General features: G+C 48.0%; 1 protein-coding gene across 1 annotated transcript in view; it reads right to left on the bottom strand.

Annotated features, from left to right (window-relative positions):
- Nucleotides 1–1111: 1111 nt before the first annotated feature.
- kcnk13a (potassium channel, subfamily K, member 13a) overlaps nucleotides 1112–14350 on the bottom strand; it is a 13489-nt gene continuing 250 nt past the window's right edge. Inside the window, exons 1-2 of the mRNA XM_042338127.1 lie at nucleotides 14126–14350; nucleotides 1112–2078 (exon numbers count right to left, since the gene is read on the bottom strand). The exon at nucleotides 14126–14350 is cut by the window's right edge and continues 250 nt beyond it. Coding sequence (XP_042194061.1) covers nucleotides 1183–2078; nucleotides 14126–14350 — 1121 coding nt within the window. The 3' untranslated portion in view covers nucleotides 1112–1182. The remainder of the gene's footprint in view (nucleotides 2079–14125) is intronic.

Genomic DNA, 14350 nt, shown 5'->3' with positions numbered 1-14350 from the left:
AAGAAAAGAATGAAAACACACTACCGATTGAACACGGACTTACCTAGACTCTTGTGAATGTTCGGGGGTTGGGGGTCGGGGGGGTGGGGGGGGGGGGGTGATATTTGGGGGGTGAGGGAGCTTCTTGATGGCCCCTTGTGCCACTTCTGGCCCGTGGGCCACAGGTTGGCCAACACTGTTCGAAGTGATGGTGGCAGAGAGATCTTGGAGCGACAGCCTGGCTTGAGATCAATCTTCTGACCTAAGTGAATGGGAAAGAGAAGGTCTCACCCCCAACTAGTACCCTCCCCATCCATATACCCAACACCCTCCTCCCACCCCCATCTCTATTGCTGGCTTCCCATCTCCTTCACCCACAATCCCAATGAACCTTATAAATACTTTACCCACAAAATAAGATCTATCTGAATCTTTATGTTGCAGGTACAATGGGGGTGAAAGGCGATATACATTTTACTCAACAAACCCATCCAAACTGAGGTCCCAAACCTCAGCCTTGAAACCCTCGCGTAAAATCTCCAAATCCATTCTTAATCCGAAAGCCGTCTGTTTCATGCGCGGTTCATAAAAAGAAAGTGGCTTCCGAATTACGACCAGATTTTCGGGATCTTCGCAAATATTTTGTCCGATCCTAACATTTTTAAGACAAGGCCGCGAGTTAAAGTGGCTAAAAGTTGAGTCAGGCACATTGGCCAATTGTTGATGTCGGCTACTAAAACGGGACATGTAAATATAACAAATGGATTTTTCGCCCACAAAATACAGTCACTCCACTTTACAGTTTATCCTGTGAAGCGCTTTGAGACGTCTCGATGATGTGATAAGGCGCTCTATCAACCGTGAGGATTATTATTATTATTTGCCTGTTACTTTGGCTCATCAGCCAAAGGCTGGACAGAATTTCTACCCCGAGAGGTTTGAAGGCGAGTGCAAAACCGAGGGTCCGTCCGTCCACAGGTCAAAATGTCCCGAAGAAACCCTGGAATTGGGAAGGTCGACATGGACGGGAATCGATGACGTGCCCCCAACCCCGCCTTCCCCCCACATCCCCACCACCCTCCCCCCGGGTCCAAATCCCTGACTGTCCAGCGCCTTGGGACGTTCTCCTGACGTGAAAGTAATTTGTTGTTGGTGCTATTGGTTTTGAAGACAGGGGGTGACTGCGACCCTTTTTGGGTGGTCTTAGCGTTCTACACTGGTCTCCGCCAGCCTGTTGTTCATGATGGCCAGAGGCCCGACTCCCCCCAAGAAGTTGTCATGCCGGGAGCAGTTGCTGATGGCTCTCGGGTGACCGTTGGCCGTCTCTGACAGCTGTTTCTGCATGATGGCCAGAGACACCTTGTTGGAGGCCAGGAAGTCCTTCATGGAGATGAGCTCCCCGGACACGCGGCGTCCATCTGTCTCGCTCTCGTTCACCCCGTCCGTCTCGATGGAGATCTTGCGCCTGGGCCACTCGTTCCCCGGCACAACAGCGTTCCTGCGGGGCGGGAAGAGCTTCCTCTGCCAACCCTGGCAGAACCGCCAACCAGACTTCCTCAGCATCCAGTTGAGGAACTGCTTGATGACGATGGAGATGATGTTGAAGAGAGAGTAGATACAGCAGACGCCAATGAGGATGAAGATGAAGTTACCGAACTTGTACAGGCCCTGGAGCCGGTAGGCCACCTTCTGGCTGCTCACCAGGTCCCCAAAGCCAATGGTGCTGAAAGCCACAAAGCAGAAGTAGAGGGAGTCCAGGTAGCTCCAGCCCTCGACGAGAACATACATCGCAGAGGCACAACAGGAGATCAAAATGGCCGCCACGCCCAGGATTAGCATCACGTAATAAACGGAGGGTTTCCACACGGCCAGGCTGTCCACCTCCGCCATGGGGCTTGGTTCCTGGCTGTTGTCTTGGGGTAGGAGCCCCCCTCTCCTCAGCTGTCTCTCATGCAGGCTCTTCAGGATGTAGGCCAGCAGCGTGACCAGGCGCTCCAGGAACAAGTTGAAGAACAAGATGGTCGCCGCGCAGCCCACCAGCCCGTAAAATATCAGGAAGATTTTGCCCGACACCGTGGCCGGAGTGGTCATCCCAAAACCTGGAAAAGACGAGAGCTTGGATTGTTTCTGACTTTCATCCATCATATCTGTGTCTGTGCTGGTGCTCATCCCCCCACTGGAGCTCTCTACTCTAATCCATTATGATAATAAGCATAATAATAATCCTCGCATTTGATAGAGTGCCTTATCACGTCTTCGAGACGTCTCAAAGCGCTTCACAGGTTACACTGTCAAGTGAATTGACTGTATATTTTGTGGGAGAAACACGGCAGCCAATTGCACACATCAGTGTCCCCATGAACAGCCGTGGATTGAGTGACCAGTTAATTATAATTTTTTTTCTTGAAGGAATTATTACCCCGGGAAAAGTGATCCACCAGTCGACTGTCAGACAGGTTTCTCCTTACTGTTGGGTAAACAGAGGTGTGCGGAGTAGGGAAACATTTCGCCCCCTGCCCGGGACTGAACCTCATTTGTGAGAACATTCCCCTGTTCTCTCTCCCCATCGTGTCTGTGCTGGGGCTCGCTCCCCCACTGGAGCTCTCTACTCTAACCCCATTCCCCTGCTCTCTCCCCATCGTGTCTGCACTGGGGCTCGCTCCCCCACTGGAGCTCTCTACTCTAACCCCATTCCCCTGCTCTCTCCCCATCGTGTCTGCACTGGGGCTCGCTCCCCCACTGGAGCTCTCTATTCTAACCCCATTCCCCTGCTCTCTCCCCATCGTGTCTGCACTGGGGCTCGCTCCCCCACTGGAGCTCTCTATTCTAACCCCATTCCCCTGCTCTCTCCCCATCGTGTCTGCACTGGGGCTCGCTCCCCCACTGGAGCTCTCTATTCTAACCCCATTCCCCTGCTCTCTCCCCATCGTGTCTGTGTTGGGGCTCGCTCCCCCACTGGAGCTCTCTATTCTAACCCCATTCCCCTGCTCTCTCCCCATCGTGTCTGCACTGGGGCTCGCTCCCCCACTGGAGCTCTCTGGCTCCTGTGTGTCTCTCAGCTCTGTCCCAGCCCGACCGTTCTCACAGCCATTGCTTGCTTGAGAGAGAGGTTTGACACTTTGATGTGCTCGGATGCCCAGGTACAGTCTCTGGTACAGTTAGCAATTTCAGAGCAACTCTTGAACATTGCGGGTAACCAAAACTACAGCCTGAAGTGACAGCCACACAGAGGAGAGTGGCTCAGCCACTCACCATTCCCACTGAGGGGGATTCTTCACTGTACTTTTCATGTCTAAAGCATCCATTGCTACAGCACTTAATCCCCCTGCTTAATCCCCGTGGGACCTTGTGTATATATGTGTGTGTGTGTGTGTGTGGTGTTTGGATATGCGTGTGGTGTGTGTACTTGTGCATGATGTGTGTGTACATGTATGGTGTGTGTGTGTGGTGTGCGCGTGTGTGGTTGTGTATGTGGTGTATGTGTGTGCTTGATGTCTAGTGTGTGTGGGGTGTGAGGTGTATAGGTGTATGTGAGTGTGTGTGTGTGTGGGTGTGAGGTGTGTATGTGAGTGTGTGGGTACTGTGTGTATGTGTGTGGATGGTGTGTGTGTGGGGGGGTGAGGTGTGTGTGTGTGTGTATGTGTACGAAAGTGTGTGGTGTGTGTGTGTGGTGTGTGTGGGTGTGAGACGGAGTACAGCGGCCACACACAGGTTGGTGTGAAGCTATCTCGTGCTGTGGACGAAGGTGACCAGTTTCCAGCCTCGGAGTCCAAAGGCTCCAAATTCCAGCTAGTCTTAGCCTGCAGGACAGTTTTGCCTTACAATTTAGGATAGTACTAATAATCCTCGCATTTGATATCGAGACGTCTCAAAGCGCTTCACAGAATATACTGCAAAGTGAATTGACTGTATATTCTGTGGGTGAAACGCGGCAGCCAATTGCGCACAGCAGTGTCCCACAAACAGTCGTGGATTGAGTGGCCAAATTATTATTATTATTTTTCCTAAGGTTTATTACCCCCGGAAAAGCGATCCTACTTACTGCAAGGTAAACAGAGGCGTGTGGAGTAAGGAAATTTACCTAACGTTTTGCCCTGCCAGGAATCGAACCGAGTTCCTCTTGCTCACGAGTGCTCTGACCACTGAACTACAGGACTCCACAATGGGCACCTAACTGTGGCGAATTCTTTCATTCGGTCTTGGTTCAGAAGCCGGTTTCTTTTTAAGAACTGCTTCTGAATTAAGAATCTCAGTGAGTCGGGAGTCACTGTAGCTTAGTGGTTAGAGCGCTCGCCTCGCAAGCGAGAGGTTTGATTCCCGGGTAGGGCAAAACCTTAAGCATGTTTCCTTACCCCACACTCTTCTCTTTGCCTCGCAGTAATGATAATAATAATTATTGCATTTGATATAGCACCTTATCACATTTTTGAGACGTCTCAAAGCGCTTCATAGACAATGCAGGGCAAATTGACCGTGTGTTTTGCGGGCAACTGTTGTGTGAAGTAGGAATATTTTGTAAGCAGGTACGTGTTTTTAGTCGAGTGGCAGATCACTTTCTCGGGGGTAACAATCCCTCAAATTTTTTTAAAGATAACAAATCATTTGGTCACTCAATCCACGGCTGTTTGTGGGGACGCTGCTGCGCGCAATTGGCTGTCCCGCGTTTCGCCCACAAGGTGCACAGGCAATTCACTTCACAGTCCATCGCGTGAGGCGCTTTGAGATGTCTCGAAGACGCGATAAGGCGCTGTATCAAATGCAAGGATGGCTATTGATGGTCTCAGTGAGTTGGGGGTTAATGTGCGGTGGAGCCTGGTTGATTCCGTCATGGCAGTGACTGGGTTTTGTTTGCAAGAGCGGACTGCATGGTTGCCATGACGAAGAGAGCCGTTGAGAGCCAGAGAGCGAGCGAGATGCTCTCTCCGACTGGTCTCGTCCACAAGGCAGCTGTGGGCAGATAGAACCATAATCTCTCGGCAACAGGTCTGATCGAGGTGTTCAAAATTCTGAGGGGTTTTGGTAGAGTAGATAAAGAGAAACTGGCGCGAGGGGTCGGTAACCAGAGGACGCAGATTTAAGATTACTGGCAAAAGAGCCAGACGGGAGACGAGGAGAATATTTTTTACCCAGAGAGTTGTTACGGTCTGGAATGCACTGCCTGAAAGGCTGGTGGAAGCAGATTCCATAGTAGCTTTTGGAAGGGACTTGGATATAGGGACTCGAAAGGAAAAAAATTGCAGGGCGATGGGGCGCGAGTGGGGATTAGTCAGTAGCTGTTCCAGACACGAAGGGCCGGAGGTGTAAAAAAAAATCCTGGCCGACTGACAAGCCTCCAGGTTCCAAAACGCCACCCCTTGCTTCGTGGCTGTCCGCGGGAGCTCGCTGCCCACAAAACCATCTCTCGTCCCTCTACAAAGTCATTATACTTACAGAGATTCCCTGCAAAGCGCTTCGAGACATCACACAGGCAGTTTCGCAAGCGTCATTAATTGCTTCCCGCTCACGACGAACAAACCAAAGTAATTGCTCTAAATTCTGTGCAACATCAAAGGCTTCGACATAAATAAATAAATTGGTCAGTCAACCTACGACTGTTTGAGGGAACAAAGACGTCAGGAGTGCGTTGTAAGTGATTTATAAGACATTGGGCTGCTGGAATCACAGTCTATTTCAGTGAAGAGCTGTACAGATGGGAAGAATATTGTGTCCTTTCCACTGACTGTTGCCGATACCTAATTGTCCTCGGTTTCCTGTCAGCCCAGAAAGGTAGGTCACCAAACACACCCAAACCCAGTAGGTCACTTTAAGCAGCGCCAAGTTACACTTATATACAGCCTCACATCAGGGTGACGTCTCAAAGCACTTCAAACAGCGGATTAGGAGCCCGAGCTGAGCTGAAAAAAGGAGGGGAACATTTGCTATATAACACTTTATCACGTCGTTGAGACGTCTCAAAGCGCTTCACGGGAATTACAGTATAGTGAATTGACTGTCCATTTTGTGGTCAAAAGGTGGCAACCAATTGCGCACAGCAGCGTCCCACAAACAGTCGTGGATTAAGTGACCAAATGACTATTATTATTTCTTATTTCTTTATTTTTCTGAAGGAATTATATAAAACTCGGAAAAGCGATCCGCCAATCGACTAACAACTGGGTTCCTACTTACTGCTAGGTAAACAGAGGCGCGCGTGTGTGTGTGTGGCGTAAGGAAACTTGCCTTAGGTTGCGAATCTGGTGCTCTCGCTTGCAAGGCGAGTGCTCTAACCACTACGATACAGATGGTCTTTAAAGCATCTTCCTCACCTATGACGAGGACTATGCAGTGATCAGGTATCAGCCACAGAGGTTCTCTGCTATTTGGATTAACATTTATTTAATTAACATTACAGCACAGAAACAGGCTGCCAGACCGATCAGCCCTGAGCTGGTGCCTTCCTTCACGTGAGGAATAATTACCTGAAGCTCTTTGAGACATTTCGACGTGACAAGTTAAGTACAAACGCTTTCTTCCTTAGTGAAGGCCACGCAGACACAAGATGACAAAAGAGGTTGGATGATGAAGGTCCTTTGATTTGATCTCAAGTAACCCAGGAAACATACAGCACAGAAGAAGCTCCGTTTGACCCATCGTGTCTGAGTCGGCTCTTTGAAAGAGCAATGCCTTCAGCCTCCCACCCCCCCCACCACCCTCTCCCCACCGCAAACTATTATTTTATATCTATTTATCTGCGTGCCAGCCTGGCGCAGTGATGGCGCTCTCTCTCTCTCTCTCTCTCTCTCTCTCGCCTCTGAGTCAGAAGGTTGTGGGTTCAACTGGGACTTTGAATCACACAGTCTAAGCTGACGTCCTTCGGGTGAGACATTAGACCGAGGTCCCGTCTGCCCATTTAGGTGGATAGTGAAGATCCCAAGATGCTGTTCAAAAAGAGAAGGGAGTTTCTCTCTCACGTTGTCCTGGTCAACAATCCCTCAAATAAAATTGGTCACTTCCTCCACGACTATTTGTGGGCCTTGGCCTTGTGCAACTGATTGTCGTCTTTCGCCCACAAATATCCTGCGAAGTGTTTTGGGACGTCCTCCCGACGCGAAAGACCCTGTATCAAATGCGAGGGTTATTATTAATAATAAAATTATTGTTATTATTATTTTGCTCTCTCGTGAAATCTAATACGGATATATCTCCACCGGGACAATTCACACCCACCTTCTCTGTGTAAAACAATTTACTCCTAAATCTCCTCCTTTGCTCTCTGGCTAACCATATTAAATTGTCACTGACTCACCAGGCAGTGGAACTAATTTCTTCCAGGGCACTAACTAACCCCCTCCCCCAACCCCGCACCCCCCACACTTTTCCATTGCAGCATTGAGTCTTGCAGCGTAAAGGTTAGCACGCTCGACTCGCAAGCGAGGGGACCCGGGTTCTATTCTCGGGCAGATTGGGGGTAAAACCTTAGACAAGTTTCCTTCCTCGACGCACCTCTGTTTACCCAACAGTAAGTAGGAACCTAGTTGTTAGTCGTTTGGTGGATCGCTTTTCCAGCAGTAATAATCCCATCAACAAAAAAGTATTAAAAATGCGGTCAATCAAACCACGGCTGTTTGTGGGTCGCCGCTGTGCGCAATTGGCTGCCACGTTTCGCCCACAAAATATATCGTGGAGTCCTGTAGCTCAGTGGTTAGAGCACTCAACTCGCAAGCGAGATTCCTGGCTTCGATTCCTGGTCAGGGCGAAACCTTGGGCAAGTTTCCTCACGCCACACGACTGATAATAGACCCTCAAGAAAAAATAAATAAAATTGGTCACTTCGATCCACGACTGTTTGTGGGGACGCCGCTGGGCGCAATTGGCTGCCATCCATAAATATAGCCAATTCACTTTACAGTACATTCTGTGAAGCGCTTTGAGACGTCTCAATGAAGTGATAAGGCGCTGTGTCAAATGCAAGGATTATTATTATTAAATCCTCCCTTTTTTTCACACTTTGAATGCCCCCCCAGTCTCCCCCCTGCTCAGACGCCCACTCCGTCCCTGTAAAGTGCTTTGAGATGTACAGCGGGGTGAAAGGCACTGCATTGTAATTCTCTGCAATTACCAAAACATCAACACAGTGAGATACAAACAGACGGGACAAAAGGAAGTTGCACAAGAATCACACGAGACCGTTGGGATGAGTTCATGGCCTTCAGCCAATTTGATATCGTTCTCCCTCAATGCCACCCGTGCCAGCCGGCAATTAGCAGCCTCAGCACAGGGTGGTCTCATTAAGAGGTCGAAATAACAACAAAACAATAACAAAATTACATTTGTAAAGCGCCTTTCACATCGGGAGGAAGTGGTCGAAAGAGGGGGTCTTGAGTCGTGCCTCGAAGGAGGCAAGAGAGGGAGCAAGGAGAAGGGATTGTGTGAACCAGGAATCCGCTGTTAACTACACCGCTGTTAAGCAGTAAACTCCGGCACACACAACCCAGCGAAGCTCTGTGTGCAATCGGGAACTCGTTCAGATAAAAGGAGCCCGTTGAGAATTCCGTATTTATCATTCCTTATTGCCGAAGAGATTATCCATCATGGGTGTGGAATGATATCCACAAAGCATCTTACCTGATTAACATCCTTAAACACTTGTCCTGCGGGAATCGGTAATTACTCTGAGATCTGCCACGGCTGTTTTGACTCATTTCATCAATCTGCCGGGCTGTGCTAAGGCACTGTGAAATCTCCTAGAATATAACAGGACTTAAGAGAGATAGCGAGCCGTTCTTCCCTCTGGTAAAGCGATCGGTCACCAAGAAGGAAATAGCCTTAAAGTCAGAAGCCAGACGGTTAGGCTCGGGCCTTTGGCTTGTTCCTCACGCCCTCCCCCGTTCCACCATTGGTGGCCGTGCTTTCAGCCACTACCATGTTCAGGCGGACGTTAAAGATCACCGCTCCCCACCCCACCACCACCCACTCCCCTCCCCCCCCCCAGTGGCGCTATTGGAAATACGAGGGAGTTTCTCTCTCTGCCCCTCTCTCTCTCTCTCTCGTGCGGTTTCCTGGCTGACAATCCACCCCTGAACAGGGCACATATGGGGACCTTGGTTTAACCTGAACCGAAGGATGACACCTCCATCAATGCATCGTTTCCCCCCGCCCCCCCCACCGCTGCCCAGGATTCCCAGCCGAGACTGTGAGCTGAGTCCCAACGTGGAGCTGTTGTGTCAACCACAACCTTCTGACCGGTTGAATAAACGGGCGGATCAAGCAATTTGTTTTAGATTCTCAGATCATATTCCTGTGGCTGATTTTTTATGTCCTTTCAGAAATGAGTCCGCGAGGATGGAGCTTCTCAAGTGACCCGGACTCGAGTTTATTGATGAATTGCAAGTATTATAATAAATAATAATTCTTGCAATTGATTAAATAAGAGCGAAACCTTAGGCAGGTTTCCTTACTCCACACCCCTCTGCTGACTCAGCAGTGAGTAGGAACCCGGTTGTTAGTCGACGGCTTTGAAACAGAATCAAGTGCCTCCCGCATTTCGCACAAAGATGGTCCTGACACTTATAACCAAACCGGAATTTTGATTTTAAAAAATCTTGTCTCCCCGTTATCCCTTCCCCTTTACCCCCTTCCCATCACTCCTCCCCCATTATTCTACACCCATTACCCCTTCCCCACCGCCCATTACCCCCTTCCCATTACCCCTCCCCCATTGGTACAGGCAAAAGAAGATCAAAGATCTGAATGCCGGGCTAAAAGAGTGGTGCGGAGAGCAGGAATTCCAATTCATGGGCCACTGGCACGAGTATTGGGGAAGATGGGAGCTTTTCCAAAGGAATGGGCTCCACCTAAATAGGGCTGGGACAAATGTCCTGGCTACGCGAATAAATAGGGAGGTAGAAAGGGCTTTAAACTACTGATGGGGGGGGGGGGGGAGGTAAAAACATAGTAAAGTATAGTCCACCACAGTTAAACTTGAGATCAACAAAAGCAAGAGAGCAGATTAACAAGGGAGAAGAGCAAAGTGTGTCAAGCAGGGAAAGGAAGTACAGTGATAGAGTGCTGGTGAATAGGGTTAATAGCCGGAAGTCAGAATTAAGGGCACTATATCTGAATGCACGAAGCATTCGTAACAAGATAGATGAATTAGTTGCACAAATAGAGACAAACCGGTATGATCTAGTAGCCATCACCGAGACATGGTTCGGGGGTGATCAGGGATGGGAACTGAATATTCCCGGCTAAGTGGTATATAGGAAAGATAGGCGATGTAGTAAACGAGGAGGGGGAGTGGCCCTGCTGATAAAAACAGTAGAGAGGAAAGATTTTAAATCTGAAAAGCAAGATGTAGAGTCAGTATGGGTAGAGATACGTAACTTCAAGGGGCAGAAAACTATAGTGGGAGTAGTTTATAGACCCCCAAACAGTGGTCAAAGTATCGCTCAAGGTATAAATCAAGAGATTAGTGGAGCATGTAGCAAAGGAAAGACACTAATTGTGGGTGATTTTAACCTGCACATAGACTGGGACAACCAAATTGGGAAAGGTAACATAGAAGAGGAGTTTATAGAATGTATTAGAGATAATTTTCTAGATCAATATGCTGAGGAGCCGACCAGGGAACAAGCCATATTAGACCTTGTTTTGTGTAATGAAACAGGGCTGATCAGCAAACTGGAACTTAAGGCTCCTCTCGGGCAAAGCGATCATAATATGATGGAATTTAGCGTTAAGTTAGAGAGGGAAGTAGTTAAGTCTGAAGCAAAAGTCTTCAATTTAAATCGAGCCAACTTTGCTGGTATGAGAGAGGATTTAGCCAGAATAAACTGGGAGACTAAACTTAAAGATTTGACAGTAGACCAGCAATGCAGACATTCAAGGAGAATTTCCAACGAGCACATATTCCTTTGAGGAATAAGAATGCCACGGGAAAGGTGGTGCAGCCGTGGCTAACTAGAGCAGTTAGGGAAAGTATCAAATCAAAAGAAAAAGCCTATAAAACAGCGAAGATGAGTAGTAAACCCGAGGATTGGGAGAACTTTAGGGAACAACAGAGGAGGACCAAAAAATTGATCAAGAGGGAGAAAATAGATTACGAGGGCAAACTAGCAAAGAACATAAAAACAGACTCCAAGAGTTTTTACAAATATATAAAGAGGAAAAGGCTAGCGAGGGTGAATGTGGGTCCATTACAGGCAGAGACCGGAGGAATTATAATAGGGGACAAAGACATGGCAGAGTCATTAAACAAGTATTTTTCTACAGTCTTCACCGTAGAAGACACTGGAAACATACCAAAAATAGAGGACCAAGAAGACAATGTTAGCGAGCAACTTAGGGAGATTAACATTAGTAAAGAGATGGTTCTAGGTAAATTGTCGGGTCTTAAAACCGATAAATCCCCTGGACCGGATGGCCTGCATCCGAGAGTTTTAAAGGAGGTGGCTACTGAGATAGTGGATGGCATGTCTATAATCTTCCAAAAGTCTGTGGATACTGGAAAAGTTCCCATTGATTGGAAGATTGCAAACGTAACTCCACTATTTAAGAAGGGTGGGAGAGAAAATAGGGAAAACTATAGACCAGTTAGTTTGACGTCAGTTGTAGGGAAAATTCTTGAGTCCTTAATAAAAGACGTAGTTATGGGATACCTGGAAGACCATAAAAAGATTAGGCAGAGTCAACATGGCTTTACAAAAGGGAAGTCATGCTTGACTAACCTTTTAGAATTTTTTGAGGATGTATCCAGCAGGTTGGATAAGGGGGAACCAGTAGATATTTGGATTTTAGGAAGGCATTTGACAAGGTGCCACACAAAAGGCTGTTACGCAAGATCAAGGCCCACGGGATTAATGGGAAAATATTAACATGGATAGAAGAGTGGCTATCGGGTAGAAAGCAGAGAGTAGTGATAAACGGATCATTCTCGAATTGGCAGGATGTAACTAGTGGAGTGCCACAAGGATCAGTGCTTGGGCCTCAGCTATTTACCATTTACATCAATGATCTGGACGAGGACATTGAATGTAATGTGTCTAAATTCGCGGATGATACTAAACTAGGTGGCAGAGTGAGCTCTCAGGATGATGCAAAAAGATTGCAACGATATAGATAGGCGCGGGGAGTGGGCAAGTAGGTGGCAGATGGAATTCAATGTTAGCAAGTGTGAAATTATTCACCTCGGTAGCAAGAATAAAAGAACAGATTATTTTCTGGAAGGGGAGAAGTTAGATAGTGTTAGTATTCAAAGGGATTTGGGTGTCCTTGTACACCAGTCCCAAAAAGTTAGTTTGCAGGTGCAGCAGCAACTAAGAAGGCGAACGGCATGTGAGCGTTCATTGCAAAAGGTTTAGAATATAAGAGTAGGGAAGTCTTGCTGCAACTGTATAAGGCTTTGGTGAGACCGCACTGAGAGTATTGTGTGCAGTTTTGGTTTCCTTATTTAAAAAAGGCTATACTTGCCCTCGAGGTGCAGCGTAGATTCACTGGGTTAGTTCCTGGGATGAGGGGACTGACCTATGAGGAGAGGCTAAATAAACCAGGGCTGTATTCTCTAGAGTACAGAAGAATTAGGGGAGATCTTATTGAAACATATAAGATTCTTAAAGGGCTGATAAAGTAGACACTGAGGGACTGTTTCCCCTGGTAGGAGAATCTATAACCAGGGGTCACAGTCTTAAAATTAAGGGTCAGCCTTTTAGAACAGAGTTGAGGAAACATTTCTTTACTCAGAGGGTAGTGACTTATGGAATTCACTACCCCAGAAGGCTGTAGATACTCAGTCCTTGAACATTTTCAAGGCTGAGACTGATAGATTCTTGAAAAATAGAGGGATTACGGGATATGGGGATAGGGCAGGTAATCAGAGTTAGGTGAGAAGAAGGGCCGAATGGCCTACTCCTGCTCCTAATTCTTATGTTCTTATGTTCTTATTACCACCATTACACCCTCCCCATCCGCCCTCAATACAATTTCCCGCCATTACCCCCTCCCCCCCCCATCACTCCCTGCCCCCCCAGTGGCGTAATTGTTGAATCGGTCGAAAAAATCGCGAGCTGAGAAAACATCAGCTCATTAAAGTGTTGTCAACAACTAGTTCTGTGTTTCCCACCCCCCCGGCTCTTCCTGACAGCACATGGAATTGGGTTAACTCGCTCGCTTGAGAGGGAAATAAACAGTAACCTCTTAGTGTTTACATACTCAGATCCAATCTACTCGGGTTTGGTTTTGGAATAATACCCACAGAGCATCTTACCCGATCTCTGTATCTACAGTGTGACTCAGCACTCGGCACTAATCAAATGAAGGAATTATTATACCATTCAATTACATAGAATTACATGGAACTTGTCTCCACACCTCTCTATCCTCTCTATTCCCCTCTCCTATGCCCCTCTATTCCCCTCTCCTACGCCCCTCTATTCCCCTCTCCTACATCCCTCTATTCCCCTCTCCTACGCCCCTCTATTCCCCTCTCCTACGCCCCTCTATTCCCCTCTCCTACGCCCCTCTATTCCCCTCTCCTACACCCCTCTATTCCCCTCTCCTACACCCCCCTCTATTCCCCTCTCCTACACCCCTCTATACCCCTCTCCTACGCCTCTCGATTCCCCTCTCCTACACCCCTCTATACCCCTCTCCTACGCCTCTCGATTCCCCTCTCCTACACCCCTCTCCTACACTCCTCTATTCCCCTCTCCTACACCCCTCGATTCCCCTCTCCCCTCGTGTCTGGATCATATTTCCTCTTGAATACACTGACATTTTCTGCTTCAACCCCAGCTTCCCACAGTGAGTTCCATATTCTTAACAGTTTTATTCAATTCTTAGAAATAAACCAAATTAAGCCTCGATTCCTCCAGTCCAGTTGCGTCCCAAAAGACCGTCGGGGATTGAGTGAGCAAATTTTTTTTCTTTTCTTTTTATCTCATTTTTTAAAAGGTACGTTACTTCCCGGAAAGCGAGCGAGTGGGAGTAAGGAAACTGACCCAACGTTTCGCCCCCCACACTCCCCCCCCGCCTGGGAATCAAACCCAGGTCCTCTCGTCGCGAGGCGAGGACTCTAACCACTGAGCTGCAGGACACCAATGCAAGGATTATTATTATTATTATTATTACAATAATATTCTTTGAAGATTGGTACCAGTGGGTGGCTCCTTACCTATGGTTGAGACCACGGTTCCCACGAAATAAAATGCCCCAGAGAAGTCCCAGCGAGGGCTGATACTGTCCACGTGAATTCCGGCCACGTTAGCTTCCTCGTAGAACCTGAGCAGGTTACTGAGCTCCACGTGGCTGACGTTGTATCGCAGGCTGAAGTTCTCCTGTCTCTCCAGCCACCGCTGACGGGCTTCCTTCTCCCCCGGCTGCTCGATGGAGGAGAAGA

The sequence above is a fragment of the Callorhinchus milii genome, unplaced genomic scaffold (genome assembly GCF_018977255.1).
Source record: "Callorhinchus milii isolate IMCB2004 unplaced genomic scaffold, IMCB_Cmil_1.0 Scaffold9, whole genome shotgun sequence".
Lineage (NCBI taxonomy): Eukaryota > Metazoa > Chordata > Chondrichthyes > Chimaeriformes > Callorhinchidae > Callorhinchus > Callorhinchus milii.
Note: the sequence above shows the minus strand (reverse complement) of the source record. Positions and strands in the feature narration are given on the sequence as shown.